General features: G+C 44.3%; 1 protein-coding gene across 8 annotated transcripts in view; it reads right to left on the bottom strand.

Moving 5' to 3' along the window:
• The window catches only part of AMOT (angiomotin), a 55,436-nt gene that overhangs the window by 19,082 nt on the left and 20,484 nt on the right, over positions 1–15,870 (bottom strand). For 6 of the 8 annotated variants that reach the window (XM_015860443.3, XM_015860445.3, XM_015860442.3 and 3 more), the window contains 5 exons: positions 14,835–14,996; positions 12,533–13,451; positions 5,956–6,409; positions 4,265–4,409; positions 2,721–2,813 (listed from right to left, as the gene is read on the bottom strand). In XM_015860443.3, coding sequence (XP_015715929.2) covers positions 2,721–2,813; positions 4,265–4,409; positions 5,956–6,409; positions 12,533–13,404 — 1,564 coding nt within the window. In that variant the 5' untranslated portion in view covers positions 13,405–13,451; positions 14,835–14,996. The remainder of the gene's footprint in view (positions 1–2,720; positions 2,814–4,264; positions 4,410–5,955; positions 6,410–12,532; positions 13,452–14,834; positions 14,997–15,870) is intronic. The other 2 variants (XM_015860448.3, XM_015860449.3) reach the window with 1 other exon arrangement.

Raw genomic sequence — 15,870 nt, 5'->3', positions numbered from 1 at the left:
CAGTTCAACAAAGCTTTTTGCCCAGAACTGAGAGCTCACGCTCATGCTCTAAAGCCACTCCAAGCACAGTGGCTTGTCTCAGAATCATAGGAGTTGGAAGGGACCTCTGGAGATCATTGAGTCCAACCCCTCTGCTAAATCAGGTTCCCTGTAGTAGGTTGCACAAGAAGGCATCCAGCTGGGTTGTGAATAACTCCAGAGAATGAGACTCCGGTCTCTCTGGCAGCCTGTTCCAGTCACCCTCTAAGTATTTTCTCATGTTCATTATTGCCCCTCATCCTGCTGCTGGCCTCCAGTGAAAAGAGCCTGGCCCCATCCACTTGAATACTGCCCACTAGACAGTTACATAAACAGTGCTGAGATCCCCACTCAGCCTTCTCTCCTCCAGACTGAACAGCCCCAGGTCTCTCAGCCTTTCCTTGTACAGGAGATGCTCCAGGACCCTCATCATCTTTGTGGCTCTCTGCTGAACTCTCTCTAGACATTCCCTGCTCCTCATGAACTGGGGAGCCCAGAACTGGACACAGTGCTCTGGATGTGGCCTTACCAGGGCAGAGCAGGGCAGGGGGGGAGGGATCACCTTTCTCATCCTGCTGGCCATGCTCTTTTTAATGCAACCCAGGATACCGCTGACCTTCTTGGCCACCAGGGCACACTGCTCGCTCATGGCCATGCTGCTATTCACCAGCACACTCATGTCCTTCTCTGCAGAGCTCTTCTGCAGCAGGTCAGCCCCTACCCTGTACTGATGCATGCAGTTATTTCCTTTCTTCTGCTCTCCAGAAAGAGCTGGACATAGTGGGAATAGCTATGCTTTGTGTTTTGGGAACAGGTTAACTGCTTTCAATAATAAATAAATAAATAAATAAACAGGATAAAAAATCTTGGAACTGATGAAATTATCACGCAACAGTGTAAAGCAAAGCCACAACACAGAGCTGATGTCCTCTGCCTATGCTGTCATTCCCAGCTCATGCCAACCAGCTACAATGATAACATTAACACAGTCACTGGATACATAACCACAGAATACTCCCTGCAGTGATCTACACCCAGCACTGACAACACCAGAGAAACTACATTCCAGAAAGTAATATCCCACGACAAAGGAATGAGGACAAGGAGTGGAAGGCTTGAAAAACAGGAACTAGGTTCTGGGTGTTAGGACAGACTGCATATGGAGTACACAGGCACATTTGTGCAAGCATGTGCATAACTATATTTTCAGAACCACAATTACCCCCTTCCTTCTGCCAGCAGAAAAGCCAAGAGCAAAGCTTTAGCAACGCAGAGCAGCTAAAGATTCCCTTCTGCTAGGGAACTGATGCAGCCCACACATAGGTTACAGAAGAAACCTCTCTACCAGCAGCACCTCAGAGCTCTGCGTAGCAAATTCCAACTGCAGTTCAGAGCTAACCTTGGACATAAGACACAAGGATAAAGGCTAATGCCAATAGCAGTCTATTCTACTCAGTTCCCCATCTCTCCCATCCCAGCATTTCTCCTCCACCCAGGAAATGAGCTGCTGACAGAGTCAGCACGTTAAACGTATTGCAGAAGATGGGCAGAGATGAGGTAGGGTGGCATTATGCCAGAAGGTATTAATCAGTGCCAGCACTCTCTCTGTTAATCTGTAAGTGCTTGCAGCAAAGCTTTTGGAGGTTTTATTCCAGACTTTTCTGCAAATGAGTTCTGCTTCACCAACAAGAGCCTACAGCATCCCAAGAAATGCTGGGATCGACAAAACACAGCACCAAGTTTTGCACATACATCCAGCAGTAGAAATGGCACCTAAGGCTTCACAGCTTTGGCCTTCCCACCTCCACAGGCAAACCTATGAAATCCTAAAAGCCAGAGTACAGTCACAGACTTCCCACTGCCACCAGGAAAGCAGAACTCACACGCTGACAGCTTTCTGCTTGCAATGTAAGCCACAAAGAATAAGCTAAAGACAACACAAGAGGGGGATACCAGCATCTGTCAGAGCAGAAGCAGCATGTGTTACATCATAGAAAATCACTATTTTGCAACTTCATTTTCTATTGCATTACCTTTTTATATAACAACTGTCAAAAAGTAAGCAGTGTCAGAAGGGTGGAGTGCAGTATGGAATGAAAGTTGGCTCACTGCCATCAGCCTTGAGACATTTCAGTACAAAGGAAAAGCAGCATTTCACATCTGTCATTTCGGTTTGCCCTGTGATAAACCCACTGCTGCACACAGAATTCATGACACTTACGCAGCACAGCACACTGCAGGCATTTTTAATCCCCCTTGCTTGTGCTGAACTGGATAGGGCAGCAGCAAATTAAAGAGGAAAGAGATAGGAGACCTCCAGGGTTCCAGTCCCACTGTCCCTAACTCATGCCAGGATTCCTGACAGTCTGGGAAGGTTTAATTTCAAAAGCTTTCAGGGAAGAAAATAGTTGCTCAAATTGTATTACACATTATAGAGTAAATGCTATTTTTACAATGCAACTGTACACTACATTTACTCCAAAAGCTCTAGCAAACACCACCAGATAGACTGCACAGACTGACAGAAAAAGAATTCTTAAATTTGTCCTCCTTTCTGCACTGCCAGTTTTGGACCCCCAGTGCCCCAGTTTCAGTCCTGGTAGGTCAGATCTATCAAGTCTTCTACATTCATCTGCTGCGTGTTTACCCCTTTAAGAGTGACCACAGCACTCCTGGTGACCCACGATGACTGTGCAACTCACTTTGTGCAAAGAGTTGAGAGATGGTTTTCCGATTGTCTTCAGACCCTTCAAATTCCTTCTCTGCAAGCTGCTTGTTGGCTGTCTCCATACGTTCTGCAGAATTATTCAAGAAAAGAAATGCTGAAGAATCAAAAAACTTTCAAGCATTAAAGACTCACAAGCTCAGGGAGCAGATCTTCTAATTCTACACAGCCAGAAGTGAAAAGACCAACAAAAGCTCAATTCTTACATGTTTCTAATTACGTCCTCTAGAAAATATTTTCAAGGAGATGGAACAGATTAAATAGAGTTCTCAAAAAATTACTTTAAACAACTGTAGCCTAATTTATTTGGTTTTTTTTTCCCTATATTTCTAGATGTTGTGATTCCCTATAGAATTCAGTACAAAGCACTGATATATTTCAGTTTTCTGTGTCACAAGTTTTAAAAAGAACCGTTTCAAAAACCTCTCCAAATAAACTCATTTTTCCCACCCAAACAAATCTCCCCAAGTAATTAAAAGCTTCCCTTATAATCCTCTACTAAATAGTTCAAATAGTCGTCTAATTACCTGACTTCAGAGAAAAACATAAAATCCCAGGGACAGCTTAACAGTTCTGCTGCTGTAGGCTACTAAAATTTGTATCAGTCTATGAAAATAGAAATGAAATATTTATGCTGCATTTTATTATGAATAAAATCATTTAATGCAGGCCTTTGTGTACTGTCTTTCTCACTAGCACTGGGCACTTCATAGCCTTATATTTGGATGCGAAAAACTTCTGAAAACATGGTCTTACCCCGAGACTACAGACAGAGAAAGAAGATGACAGATGCGTGGGACAATCAAATGGCTTTTTGAAAAAAAAAACTGAACTTACATTTTACAAGACTGATTATACAATTTCACACATCTAAAACTGCAGTTGTGTTTTGCCTTTCAAACTAATGTTTAAACTTTGACTTATGTTAAGGTCAAATACCATTCAACACCACACTCCACTGCCAGCCATTGTGCTGCCTCAGCCTCTTAGCAAGAACCAGACACTAACAACAGCTCACTTTGGAAAAGAAAGGGGATCCAAAAAAACAGATGCCTACATTGATAAGGAATGACAAGACCTTCAGGAAGAACAGACACTCTGCAATTTGTATGTCAGTGCAGAGGGGTCATTGGACAGGAAATAAAGTGAACATGCCTGGCGTGGGATTAGGCAGTCAGCAAAGCATCTTCCCATTTGGATAAACTGAACAAATTGTACAAATTGTGTCTAGGATAATAAGAGAAGAGAATTCCAGGCTTGCATCTGGTTTATGGCATTTGGCTTATCACGTTTCTCCTCAATGAGAAACAGGCTGGAAATGAGACAACAGCATTCTTCTAAACCTGTCTTCTCATACTCTAAGCAAATGCTTAAAATCCCAGACTACTGAATATACCCGAGTATCCTGTCACATCCAATTGCAGCACCAGACGCAATGACTCCTGTGGCAACACACTGGCTTGGTGAGTAAGTACAACAGTAAAAAAAAAAACAACTGATGAAAAGTTTTACTTCATTCACCTCTCAGATCCCTGTTGAAATCATGAAGCCTACGAATTTCTCCTTCCAGCTTGTTTCTCATGGCTTTCTCCAAGGCATCCCGCTTAGAGGATGATTTCTCCAGGTTTTTGTATGCCTCTGAAACTTGCTGAATTTCTGTTTCCAGCTGCAGTGGAAGTGAAAACAAGCACATACTATTTTATCAATCCATTTTACTAAGTTGGTTGAGTAAAATAAAACAAAAAAGTCAAACTATAATTAAAAATGCTCGTGGCAGATCCTGCACTGCTGATGAACTCTGCTGATTTGTAATTACTACAGTTCAAAATTCACAATAAAACTTCCCAACGTTTTATGCTTATACTTCCACAACTTAGTTGTGTTTTAAAATATTCCATCTACTTGAGGAGATTGTGGAACAGAGACATACACAAACAATTGTACTAAAATAAGTCTTCTCCTTCCTGCTAGCCTTTAGTGTAAAGCTGTTTGATTTGAGCTGCAGCAAGCAGCTGATCACCCAGAGCAGGAGAAAATTCACTTCTAACTGTCCTTGCCAGGCACAGCTTTACACTACTACAGAAGTGTGGATGCACACACTAAGCAATCAATAGGGGCACAAAGGGAAGTTCACTGGTATCCTTCTTTCATTATCAGGAAGCTGTCAAACATTTCTCTAAAGCATTTCCTGGCGAGGGACCTTCCAAATAAAATACAACACACTGAACATATGTCCCTGGAAAGAGGTAATGTAGGAAATAAATCAGTGTGGGAAGCCACACTGGTCATCTGAACTCAAACAAGTGTTTTAATCAGACACACATTTTTATGGTTCTGGAGACTGCTCAGTACAAAGAGCACAGGAAGGCCCACACAGTCCTAGGCTACAAGCAGCATTAGCCTTTTCACAGCTGCAAAGCAAAGCAAGGCTGACCGGCTGAGCAACTTTAAACTGCTGGTCATCCAGAAGTTATTTCTAGAAGGCTGCAATGAAAATATCTCTCACGCTTATTAGTGATGGCTCTCACTGGAATTTTTTATTACTGTTTTTAATGTATGGGAAAAAGGCTTTATCATCACCTATCCTTGTTCCATAAAGCCAAAGCTGGTAAATAGCTTGATCCAAAGAGGCTTCTAAGTTTTCGAGGCAGTTGTGCAGCATTGAGGGAGGGCTATTTAAGTGACTTCAGTGACAAAGTGCTAGTTTCAGTTCTGCAATCCAAATGTCTCTAACGTAGCCATAGCAGCAGTACTTCTCCTGCAGCATGTCCTGCCAGCTAGTTTTGCAGTCGTGCTCTCTGCTGTCTACTTGTATGACCACGTACTCAAAGTCAGTTCAGACAAACCCTTCCCACAGTCTCTAAACTCTTTCAGACCGATGGGAAAATGAAGTCTGCTGCTATCCTGGAAATAAAAACACTAGCTTTAATTAAGCAAGCCAAGCAGCCAGCCTCTTTGAGACAGCTGATGAGGATGCTCTTTTGAGCACGGTCAATTAGCTGTCAGAATAAAACTGAAGGCTTTGATTCTATCTTCCGATGAAGTTAAGGACTGCCCAAAGGGACAGGATACAATTAATCTATCTACATATAAAAGACTCTGAAGCAGATAAATCAATCCCTTAAGCAAGCAATGTAACAACTGCAGATTAGATCATTCAATTATGGATGATACCAGACACAGGAGAGTGTCTGACATTCAAGAACACCCACCTTCTGCAGTCGGGCTACCTTCTCATAACACCCATCCAGCTCCTGTCGCAGAGACCGGTTCTCTTCCGACAGGATTTCCACCATTTGCTGGGCCCTGGAAACTATGGCAAAAGGATCTACTTGCATCTGCTGATATGGGGAAGGTATCTGCTGAGCCCGGGACATCACTGAATAGGAATCGCCTTGCTGCTGCTGCGGGCCAAGGAAAGGCTGGCATAGTCGGTACAGATCTCCCTGATGGACTTGGTTGGACAAGAATGGCTGCTGGGTCCGTGGCAGAATGCCAGGATCTCCCTGGCTTGGAGTCAGGGGTTGCTGGTGCTGGGAAGGAGACAGTCTGGATGGCGGTGGAGACTGAAGCAAGGTCAAAGATCCCAAAGATGTCAAGGAAGAAGTTGGACTGTGGTGGTGAGGTGGTCTCTGTTGTAACTGCAGCTGCACATCTGGGTTTTGCCTGGAAGACAGAGAGCAGAAACTCTGTCAAAGTCACACAGACAAATGAACCAAGTGATAAGGCATGAACTGTGTAGCTCCTATTCACAGGTATTTCCACACAAAAAACCCTCATGTTCAGGGCTCTGAATTTACATTCATTTAAATAAGTACTTTAAAATCAATCTGTTACCACAAAATCAATTATAAGTATCTATCAAGCATCAACCAACACACCTGGTCAAATCAGACAGTCAAAAGACATGAAAACAAACCTGAGAGTCAGAAGGAGCCCTCTGTCCAATGGAGTAAATATGCTTGTTGTTCCTAACAGCAATGTCTAGAGGATATCAAACACAGATCCAGACATCTGCAACATGCTTGCATGAACTAACTCCGGTTCACATTTCCTGGGCTCTGGAGATCCCCATTTTAAGCTCTGCTATGTTACCACTGAAGAAACCTTCTTTAGAAACCATGGATTCACCATACTTGGATGACCTCAGAGGGCAGGCTTTGCTTCTTCCTCCTATCGCATCCAATCTCTAACTTCTCTAGACATTCTTTACACTAGCAGTTGCAATCTACCCCCTCCAAGCGGTAGCCAGTCCCTTCTCAAACGCAGAACTCAGGCTGATGCAAACCCACTCTGGCAGTTCAGCATGTTCTGGTAAAATTTCCTTTCCTCTGGGCTGCAATTGAACCCTGCAGCTGGAAAAGCACGTAGGGTTTCACCTGGCTGGAGTTGCTGCAGAATACCCCCATGGTTGTCTGTGTTCACAGGAAGGACCCTATGGGATGGCTGTGCTGAGCACATCAGGGATACTGATGCTCACAGCAGCCCCCAGCACTGCTCTCCCACCAAGCCAATAGAATTAGCAACGTGTCAGTTGAAAGCAGCAGATGTGGATCTCAACTGGAAGCCAAAGGGTTACATACCGGGCTTCTCAGCCTATGTGCAAACACTCGGCATCATCCTTCCTGTTCTGTGCAGAGCAAACGCATCAACTCTTCATACCCGTCCAAAGAGGAAACGTCTGTATTACTCACATCTGGCTGCCAGTGCATGTAGGAGTCGACACGTTCTCAGGCAAGGTTCACCATTTCAGAGCTACATCTCATTTTCCCTGCTTTCCAGCAGAGAAGGTGCAGAGGAACCCCCAGGGTGACACTCAAGTTGTTTAACGGGGAAACAAATCTACTCATTCTCACACTTGGGAAGAAACAAATAATTCCTGCTCTAGTTACTGCTTTTCCCTTCCTCCCACTCAGGTGACTGTGTTTCCCAACAGCATCATCATTCCAGGAGCTGCACTTTCCCAGGAATGATTACATGTGGCACAAGGATCTCGGGGGTCATGTAGAAGACAGATGTACAATTAATTTCCTCAGGAATATTCGATTTAGTAGCAGCAATTTTGTTCTTCCTCTCCTGGCAGGTCAGCCCCACTTAATGTATTTATTTCGTTACTTTTATTCATCGGTTCTGACAATGAAGAATAAGGCAAAACCAACACAGGACGTTCTTAAGGTCAGCTAGTTTGTCTCAGGTGGTTTCCGACACTTTTCTCAGCTCACTCAGGTTACAAAGTTAAAACTCTGCGTCTTCACAAATTCCCCAGCTCCTCCAACTCTCACTTTACATTATGGCATGTTCCTCTGTTTGATTTTACAATTAATTGAGGACTGACCTTGTCGTGACAATTAATCTGTGATGGCCTGCAGAGGTTAGATCAAAACAGATATGTTGCCAGTCTGCCTCATAGCTGAAAACAAACCTTTCCCATTTTGAGTCCACAAAATTCTTTCTGAAAACAACTTGAAGCAGTTACTCAGATAGGATTAATCCCACCAATCTGCGTGTGCTGGTAACATAAGCATTGGGACTCTTTAGAATTGGGATGCTGACAATCTGGGCTATTTCAATAAGCGCATCTCATCATCCTGCCATCAGAACCTTGCTGTGTCCACAGGAGCCGAGCCCTAAAGAGAGGAACTCAAAGCAAAGGAGGTCAAAGATGTGATAGTGGCAGCTAAACTCAGAAGAGACCCTCCTTGTACTGACATGTCCAATAACAACCTTTTTTTTCTTTTTTAAATCTCTTGTAAAGAGGAACTCCAGGAAATCATGGCCAAGTATTTCTAAACAAGATGTATTTCCAAGATTTCCAGCATTTTGGCATTCACATCCAAAGCCTCTCACAGCTTCAAAATACACCGATCTCACAGGTTCAAGCTACAACACGAGAGCTGGGAGCCCCAGTTTTGTTGCACTACCAACAGTTTGAGAGCTTCCAAAATGGCACAAATTCCCAGCAAGATTATCCAACAGGGCTAATGCAGCCCATGCTTTAAAAACAATATTTCCCAGAAACCCTACAGTGATGTTTCAGCCTTTTAAGATCCTGTATGAAAACCTTCACATTCACAGAGCTTTTCAGTATCCCCACTACTTTCAACTTTGTCTCACTAAATACCCACATATATTTTGTAGGTTCCAAACACCCAGCTCAGAGACCCCTCAGATAAACGTGAGAATTATGGAGTTTATTGAGGAAGGCAGATGAACCCAACGGCACCACCTGAGACTTTTAAAGTCAGAATCCTAAATCTTAAGGTATAAATCACTCCTGGGGTCACCTAACAGAGCTGTTGATAGAAAGGTATCAGGAACATATCTCCATGAGAGAAACTGTCCCCAGGCAACCTGCAGCAGTAACTGCATTTATATCACGCACAAATGCAGACAGCCTCTTGAAGTACTTGGAAAACTAAATTACTCAGTATCTCTCAATTTGCTTTGCTGTCACAAAGACCTCAAACACTGAAAACAACCCTGCAATAATTCCTAGAAATGTTTAAGCTTGAGAAAAGAACTTTAAGGGCCACTTCTTTTGAATGCTATGACACAAGAATCTCCGCTTCCTTTACAGTCCCTGGCAAACATTGGAGAAACACGCCACACGGGCCAAGTACAACTGTGGATTTATGGCTCTGCAACTACAAGGGTCACGTTAGCTTTTAAGTCACAAAGATAGAGATATGGTGTAAGGGCAGCTCTGCAAGCAAATCCAGCCAACAGGAGTGCTGAGGCTGCCAGGATTGCAGGAACCAAGCCATGCATAAGATCTACATGCTGAGGAGCAAAGTGGGGAGGGCAGAAAAATGAAGAGATCAGGAAAGGTCTCTGGCTTGTTAAAAACCATTTCTGCCTTCCCAGCTTCTGCTATGTCAGGATCAAGCCATAACGGGTCCCCGCTGCCCCCAGCCCTCCCCGTGAGCCAGAACAGAGTGCAGGAGGGAGCAGGCTCCGCTCGGCCAGGCGGCTGAAATCAAACTGATGTGGTTTTGTTCTGCCTCCCCACCGTACCTGATTATCCCCGCTTTGATGCTGCTTAGGGGAACGTGGGACACAGAAGGGATTTACTAATTATGGGACAAACTTTCCAAAAGTTGCTGTGCAGTCAGCGGGATTAATCCCAGCAGCACTCAGTCACTTGGGCAGGGCGCTGCAATTGGAGGCAGCAAGGCTCCTCTGTGCACAAGGCTGAATCCAACCAGCCCTTTCGCCCCAGTTCCACCACAGGGGACACGACTGCAGCACGTCGAGGCCAATTAGCAGCTTATTTTTCCCTGAACTTCTTAGTATTCTTCCCTGACATTCTTAGTATTCCAGTTAGTCATCTGAAAGGGTTTAGAGGTAGTACCTCTTTGCTGTAGAACTTTTCCAAACTGAAAGTTTAAAGTTTATATTATTGCCTTCTTACTGACTCCTCTTAGACCTGAATGCTTGTGGTATCACCGGTGCTGAGGTACAATCGAGATGAAGGAGAAAATGGGATCCTGGAGCTTTGCATGCAGCCAGTCCTCTTCTGAACTTTACAATTTCCAAACAGCAGCGCAGATGCCTCTGGCATGCCCAGTATTTACATTAAACCAACATCGCTATGAACACATACGTGTTCCCAAACTTACGCCGCCCAGGAGCAGGTGAGGCAAACTGTTTGCAGACTGGTTTAAACTTACCACACAGCCCATTCCTTTCCCAGAGCGGGGAGGGCCAAGCATGAGAATGCTGTGAATTCCCCAATGTTTATCTTGCTCAACGGGTTTTATTTAACCGCATCGTTAGGTCACCCTCAAATTCCCCTGAACAATGAGGGGAAAACCCGCAGAAAAGGGTGTGGCTTCGCCAGCAGAAAGAAGGGGCTTTGTTTCCTTGACGTGCAGTTCAAAAAATGCACACGTTTACCAATCCCAATTAATCCCGATAAACAGAGCTGCAGCGCAGGAAAGCTGCAGCGGCTGAGAATACTTTATCACTGCAGAGAGGCTGCAAAGATGCACTGCCCGGTGCCAGGCAAACACTGCTCACAGTCATGTGCCTTTAAAATGCTCGTGCCACTGCCCAGCTGCACCTTTGGTGGCAGTTTCTCGTCTAAATGACTGTTTCTCTCAATATGGGAGAGGGAGGGGAAAAAGAGGACTCGCTGCCTTCCTTCACTACCCTGCTCTGTAATTTATGGATTAGTCTTGCAATTGTCCTACTGCTTTAGCATTCGCTTGCAAAGGAAACTTCTTCTCTGTGCAGCTATTTAGGTTAAAAAGTAACCTCATTAGATTCCCAGTGCTTTGAAGACAAATTTCAGTTGCTTCCCCTACTGGAAAGCTCGCCAGCTGAACCTTTCTCCTCCTCCCCCCCTTTTTTTCTAAGCAGCCAGGATCCATCCAATACAGACAAAAATCACCCTGTCTAGAGGAGCTGACTGTTGGCATGCTTTCAAATACCTCTCCCTTGCACAGCAAGCAGGCAACGTCTCAGACTCACTATATTTAATATCAGGAGCATTTCTGATGCAGCACAAGCATTAAGGATCTGCTTTCCTTCCCCGTGTGCAGATTTGAGGCCTTTGAATTTTCAAAAAGATTTGCAATGAGCTTTGACAATCATTACCGCCCCCCCCAAACCCTTTACTTCCCCTCTTCCTGGCCTCTTTATTATTTATTTAGCCAGATCAAAGGGCCTTTTCATCAGGCTTGTATGCTGCTGAAGTCATTTCAGATCACAAACAATGGTGGACAAACTCTGAAAATAGCTCCCCATAGGACTAAGAAGATTCTGAGCAGATTCAAATTCTCCAAAGCTCAGACTGTTCCCAAATACAGGCTGGTTTCTTCCTCGCATTCCCCTCAAAACACAACACAGTATGTGCAAACACAAATGCACAGAGACCTCACCATTTTCCTCTATAGCAGTGCCCTCCTGTTGCTCCTTTGTATTACTCTTTTAGTTTCAAAGCCAGGCCAAAATCATAATACCAAAGTTCCCTCTCCCCAGCCTTGGACAGAGATGAGACAGTAAGGAAGCAGGTAAAGGAGAGCCGTATTTTCAATCCATCTGAATAAAATTTCATCTTCACCCACGTGGCCATCAGCATTTGGCTCTTGCCAAACCTACTTTCTAATCTAGAGGAAACCAGAACAAGCTGGGATTTCAAATTGTGCAAGGAAAATTAACAAAAGCCAAACAAGCAAGTCTGGAATGAGGAACAAAGCATACACCATTCTCCACTCCTACGTGCTGGCCCACAGAAAAATCTGGAAAACTCTAAGGGAAGCTCTGGCCATTTTTGTTCCCCTCACTATTATTGCTCTCACTCACTTTCTCCTTTCCTATGTGGCACTTAGGTGCAGCTTGAACCTTAAAAAAGAAAAAAAATCTTTTCCCTTGGCAGATGCAATTAAAGCACAGCTTAAGTACTGCAATAAGTAACTGCAAGTTTCTAGAATGAATCACACCACAACCTTTTTTTTCCCCTTGCTTTAAAGCAAGCCTTCTGCAAGGCTCTGGAGCAGCATTAAACTTCACCTTGCCATAAAAATCAAGCTGGTCTGTTGTTTTTTAGTTTTTGTTTTTTTGGTGGTGCAGTTTTTTCCTCTCTAAAAGGCGTCAGGTCTCTCTATCTAAGCCAATGAAAGAACTTACAGTTCTTCCAGACACCGTCTGCAGCTGAACACAATACGTAGTCTCATATAAAAGAGATGAGATCTCTGCTGAAAGATAATCTACCTCGGGAGTGAAAACAGTGGACTGAGTCTTATGCTTTCTTTTCTTATCTGGCTGCCATTTTAAGATCTTGCTTACCTGACTGACCCATACTCAGGGGGATGCTGATACCTCATCATAGGCCCATCGGATCTTCCCTGCTGGCTCACACGATGATCGCTATAGAAATGCCCCGAGTCCTGAGGTTTGCAGTTCATAGATGGGGTGGACACATTTTTGTAAGGATACTCCGGAGGAGGACCCCGCTGTTCCATCCCTTTCATGCTGGGCTGGGAAGGGGGCTGCACTGAGTTCTTGTAGAACTCACTGGAGCCAGAATTTTTATAAGGGTCGCTCGACTGCTGAGGAGAGAGAGGAGACAGAGGGGAGAGTGGAGCGCTTGTGACAGGCGCGTGAGCCTTGACACCGCTGGTGGCCAAGGACAGCTGCATCAGCCTCTCACTCAGGGAGCGGACGTGTCCTTGCTTGAGGTCCTTAAGTCCTTCATCCTGGTGGACCTTCCCTGGGCTCACCCGCTGAACCGTGGGTCGCCCTTCAGTCCTCATTTTTTGATTGGTCACCCCCGTTACATAAAACGCTGCCCCGACACTAGCATGCGGCTGGCCCCTGAAATACTGCGACTGCACTTTGGCTTCCTCATAGGTTGGGAGATCCTCACTGTTCTGGAGTCGCGGGGAGAGCTGCTTCTCCATGATGCTGTTGTCCACCTGTATTTCCTGGCCCTGGGGCTCCTGGCGGGCAGCATGAGTCACAAGCTGGTGGTCCTGGGAGCTCAGCCCTTCGTTCTGAGATGCTGGACTCCCAGTGCTGTTGAAAGGGGGGGCATTTCCTGTGGCTTGCTGGTGTAAGGCAAGAAGGTTACGGTTGTCATTTGGGTTTCCGTATCTGAGCTGCTCCTGCAGCAGGCGTTGTAAAACTGTCGTAGCTGCTTGCTCTTCTGAATTCCTCATCTCAAACTGTGGTGCCTTTTGGGTGGAATGTAAAAGCTGCCCTTGACCTAAGGAAAGGAGACACGGTTATTAGCGCCTGAGTAGATCAAGCAGAAGACATTTAAGACCAATAGCTTAAAATACAGAAGAAAAAGGCAGGTTAGATTACCAAAGGTTCCCATAACAATAAGGGTCATTAAGGCCCTTAGACCTAAGAACTTGAATGCTAGGGGGCAAAGACTCAAAGGTGATGAAAGGTGACTTGCAAGTTTATAGGAATATCAATCGACTGCAAGCTGCAGAGATACAGGCTGAATACCTCAGACAGCAAGGCTGCTTTCAGGAGAAAGGAGACCCATAATTCATAGCATGATGGTAAAAATTCCTGAGCCCTGTTTGTTTTGTACTTACAGCTACCAACAGTGAAATAAGTTTCCCATGTTTGCAGGCAGGCAAAGATAAAAGGGTGAAATCAGCAAATTGTCAGCTTTAAGGAAGGGGAAAAAAGAAGTTCTGTTGAGACTGCATATGGTTCACAGGAAGCAGATGCATCTCTTAGTTTAGATCTGTCAAAGCAAGTAATGAATACCTGGATAGCCAGCAGACTTTTAGAGTTAATAAATATGCAGAATGAGATCAGTACCTAGTCTCCCTACTACAGAAAACAGTACATAATGGGGCAAGTGAGGACTCTGTAACTTCCTGCTATACAAAGGTAACCAAATCCTAACACATCTAAATATCATCAGCTGAACACATGCAAATGCAAGAGGAAAATAGTTGTCTGATCTAAGGCACAGAAAAAGATCTACAAGTGACAGGAAAAAGCACTGTGAACCAATGAGAGAAATTCAAAGAGCAAACTCAATGCGCAAATTCAACAGGCAGTAACCAACAGCAGTTAGCCCTCACTCAATTTCCCAGTAGAGTCAGGAATTTGTCAAGGAAACGCATAGCCATTGGCCTTGCATAAGCTGAAATATCCAAAATGAGTAACATCTCTGAGGCATTTAACTAAAAGCAGAGCTACTTCTTAGCCAGAACAGTTCAGAACAGAGCCTGCTTTACAAACACACATTGGTGTTCTGGCACTACCTTCTGGCACCTTTTTTTCTGTACATTGTCCCTTAGGTAGTGGCAATTTGCACACACTAGCTCGTTCTGTGTCAAACCCAGGGATGAGCTGCAGGAGTCAGGAGACCTGGAGGTCTGCTTCACTCCAGGCCTCCACAACCAGCCAGTTTCCTCCCTCAGGACTGCCTACCACAGGAGTCTAACACTGGAATACAAGGCCTCAGTGGGTCAGGCAGACAGAACCCTTCCGCAAACTTTAATGAAGGGAAAGTTAAAATCCACCTCCGCCCAGGCTGCCTTATCAAACTACAAATTTGGGCTCTATTGAACGGCCAGAAAAGTGGTTCTTCTGAAATCCTGTTTGAAGTGGCACATACCTACGTCCTTCACTTTGACTTCCTTGGTAAGGAGGAGCGGTTCTGGCACATGGGGGGATACAGCCTTCCTCCCGCACGTCCAAAATTTCCACTCAGAGATGGCTTCAGTCTCCTCTTCAGTGGGACAGATCACTTGATACTCTCCTCGCTTCCAAAATAATTCTGAGGAAAGCATTGAAAACATCATTTTAATCGGCAGATGAGATCCTAGAAATAACAAACCTTGGCCCATATTTACTATTTTTCTTTGTAGTTTCTTGTTTTCTCCCAGAGCCCGGCAATTCTGATCCCTTTAGGATGAATGAGCCCCCACGTCCCTAACAATCTACTCCAGCTGCTGCTTTAATCACGACAATTTCTGCTCCAAGATTAAATGTTGCCAAGTAATGCTCTGTTCCATCTGCGCCTCCAAGTGAAACAGTGATTAAAACCCTCTAATTCTTTAACTCCATTGTTTTATTTTTTTGCTAAGAATGAAAGCTGCAGCACAGATGACGATACTCTACACTTTCAGCTCCTTTTTCAGTGGTACTGTATATTGCAAATTAGAGCAGAAATCCTTTGACGAAAGCTGCTGTGCTTACGTGCTTCATAAACTCACTACAAATTATGCTTCAGAAATGACTGAGAATGATCAGTATATAAGCATTAGCTTTATTTTACAGACTGGGAAAGTGAGAGAAAGAAAAAGACACTGCCAAAGTCTACGCCAGAAATACACTGCAGAGCCCAGCTCTAATTCCCCAAACATTCTTTCATTACGTTACTTTTCCCTTTCTGAACATAAAGCGCTAAAGAAACTTTAACCATTGAGGGGAGAATCAGAAAAACGTGTGTCTAGGTACATTATTCAAGATGCAGTTAAAACTACTACTAAAGATGTCCTAAGTGAAAAGGCAAAGAAGCAAAAGAAGTGGAACTTACTTGTGCACACTGTGTTTGTATTGTAGGGGTAAGCAATGATAAGTAGCAAAATTAAAAATATTCAGCAGGGTGCAAATTTTTATGTAATTTCCTGGAATGCTGCAAAAAATCA

Source organism: Coturnix japonica, chromosome 4 (genome assembly GCF_054131305.1).
Source record: "Coturnix japonica strain WE chromosome 4, WE-NBRP24, whole genome shotgun sequence".
Taxonomy (NCBI): Eukaryota; Metazoa; Chordata; class Aves; order Galliformes; family Phasianidae; genus Coturnix; species Coturnix japonica.
Note: the sequence above shows the minus strand (reverse complement) of the source record. Positions and strands in the feature narration are given on the sequence as shown.